This window comes from Passer montanus, unplaced genomic scaffold (assembly GCF_014805655.1).
Source record: "Passer montanus isolate IOZ18808 unplaced genomic scaffold, ASM1480565v1 scaffold2169, whole genome shotgun sequence".
NCBI classification, from domain to species: Eukaryota; Metazoa; Chordata; class Aves; order Passeriformes; family Passeridae; genus Passer; species Passer montanus.
In genome coordinates, this window is record NW_024366780.1 from 1 (window position 1) to 2,495 (window position 2,495).

The following is a 2,495-nucleotide window of genomic DNA, read 5'->3' on the forward strand; positions in this document are numbered from 1 at the left end:
TTCTCCATCTCTGACAATGCCTACCAGAACATGTTGACAGGTAAGAATGTCCTGTGAGGACCTCAAACTAGAAGACCCCATTCCAAAAAATGGTTCCTGACTCAGAACTGGTTCTCACCTGAGAGGATGGAGAACTTCAGCCTCAACCCCAAGACCAAGATGTTTCCAAACTTCATCCCACCTGACTCCTCTTTTTTCTTGGCAGACCGAGAGAACCAGTCCATCCTCATCACGTAAGGCCCTGCTTTATCCAGCCCCACCCCATAGCAGTGGGGTGGGATGAAGTACCCACCAGGATGTTATCCAATATCTCACTGTTGCTCCCCCAGCGGAGAATCCGGGGCGGGGAAGACAGTCAACACTAAGAGGGTCATCCAATACTTTGCCAGCATTGCTGCCATTGGCGACCGCAAGAAGGAGGTGACCAATAGCAGCAAGGTGAGTTCCTCAGTCCATGTACCCTTGGCAGAGAGTGTACCCCAGTGGTATCCACACCCAGCATTGTCCCACCCCGTCCAGGGCACCCTGGAGGACCAGATCATCCAGGCCAACCCTGCCTTGGAAGCCTTCGGCAATGCCAAGACCCTCCGCAATGACAACTCCTCCCGATTTGTGAGTGATGGGGGTGGGTTGTATGAGGAAGGGTCTGTGGGGCAGTTTGCGGGACAGCGTCTATGGTCTGGGATCTTCTGCATGAAGGCAGCCACCTCCACCTCCTGCCACTGCTTTCCCAGGGGAAGTTCATCCGGATCCATTTCGGGGCCACCGGGAAGTTGGCATCAGCTGACATTGAGACCTGTGAGTGGGTTGAGAGCCCAGTGAGAGGCTGTCTTGTAGTCCATTATCCTTCCATAGACTTATCTATCCATGAATTTATTCATCCATCCTACGACTCATCCATGTATGGACTCCTCCATCCACCCACGAACTTCATCCATCCACCCAGGAGCTCCATTCATCCACACATAGCTCCCTTTCTCCCTCCATCCAGTCGCCTCTTCATCTCCATCTCCTTACCCCACCACTGGCCTGACCCTCCATCTCCAATTCTTTGTCCCTCCACCTCCTTGTGTCTACCTCCCTCCCTCCTTGCCTGCCTTCACCCATGTCCATCCCTTCATCTGTCTTCATGGTTGATGGATCCATCATCTCATCCCATAATCCATCTGACCTTCCATTTTCCTTTCTTCTTCCCTCCATCTCCTCATCCCACCATCCATCTCTCCATATCTCAATCCATCTCACCCCAACCTCTATCCTCCTTCTCTCCATATCCACCTCAGACCTCCTGGAGAAGTCCCGTGTCATTTTCCAGCTGAAGGCTGAGAGGAACTACCACATCTTTTACCAGATCCTCTCCAACAAGAAGCCAGAGCTGTTGGGTGAGTAGGGTGCTTGGCCTTGAGTCTTCTACTTCCTCTCCTCCAATTCTGTGCTCCTTTCTGGGGCAATTGAGGATGATTTGGGGCTGTTTAGCCAGTGGAAATGCTCAGTTTTTCTCTCTATCCTGGGCCCACGGAGCAGAGATGCTTCTCATCACGAACAACCCCTATGACTACAGTTATGTCTCCCAAGGAGAGGTGACTGTGGCCTCCATTGATGACTCTGAAGAGCTGTTGGCAACTGACGTAAGTGGTAGGGTGGGCAGGTGGACATGCCCATGATGAATTAAAGGTGAAGTGCCAGGTGGATGGTTGAGATAGTAGAAGACGGATGGGTAGAGGAGAGGAGGAACATAGGGATGAGAGGTGGAGAATAGGAAGGGTGAAAGATGGTGGGCTGGTGGAGTGGGATGATGTGGGGTGAGAGATAGAAGGTAGGGAGTGGAGGAGGTTGTGGATGGAGATAAAAAACAGGTGGGTGAGTACTTAGGTGGACAGATGTGTCCATGGGTGAATGAATCCTCAAACAGATGGATGAGCCCATGGTTGCATGAATGGAGTTAATGGTGAATGGATGAGACCATGGAGGGATGAGTCTATGGATAGATGGATAGATGGATGGATGGATGGTTAGAAGAGTCCATGGATAGGTAAATGGACAGATGTAGTCCTCAGATGGATGGATGGATGGGTGAATCCATAATGGGTGAGTCCATGAGTGGATGAGTCTGCAGATGGATGGAGGAGTTGATGAGCTGGAAGGGCAGAGAGACACAAATGGTGGTCAGCAGAGAGCCATGACCACAGCTGGTGGCAAGGCCTTCTCTCTATCACCCAGAGCGCTTTTGATGTCCTGGGCTTCACGGCTGAGGAGAAGGCTGGTGTCTACAAGCTGACAGGCGCCATCATGCACTTTGGCAACATGAAGTTCAAGCAGAAGCAACGAGAAGAGCAGGCAGAACCAGATGGTACTGAAGGTGAGTGGGTACAGGATGACATAGGTCTTGGGGTCACCAGGTTAGGTGGAATCTGACAGTACTTATTTTCTTGATGCTCTGCAGATGCTGACAAGTCAGCCTACTTGATGGGGCTGAACTCAGCTGATCTTCTCAA

General features: G+C 51.4%; 1 protein-coding gene across 1 annotated transcript; it reads left to right on the forward strand.

Moving 5' to 3' along the window:
• Window positions 1-126: 126 nt before the first annotated feature.
• Window positions 127-2,359, forward strand: LOC120502296 (myosin-6-like; the record flags this gene model as incomplete). Its single annotated transcript, XM_039709575.1, has 7 exons — window positions 127-233; window positions 330-438; window positions 520-612; window positions 735-798; window positions 1,284-1,382; window positions 1,525-1,628; window positions 2,221-2,359. Coding segments are annotated over exons 1-7 (715 nt in total), but the record flags the coding sequence as incomplete, so codon positions are not given.
• Between the last annotated feature and the right edge of the window lie 136 nt (window positions 2,360-2,495).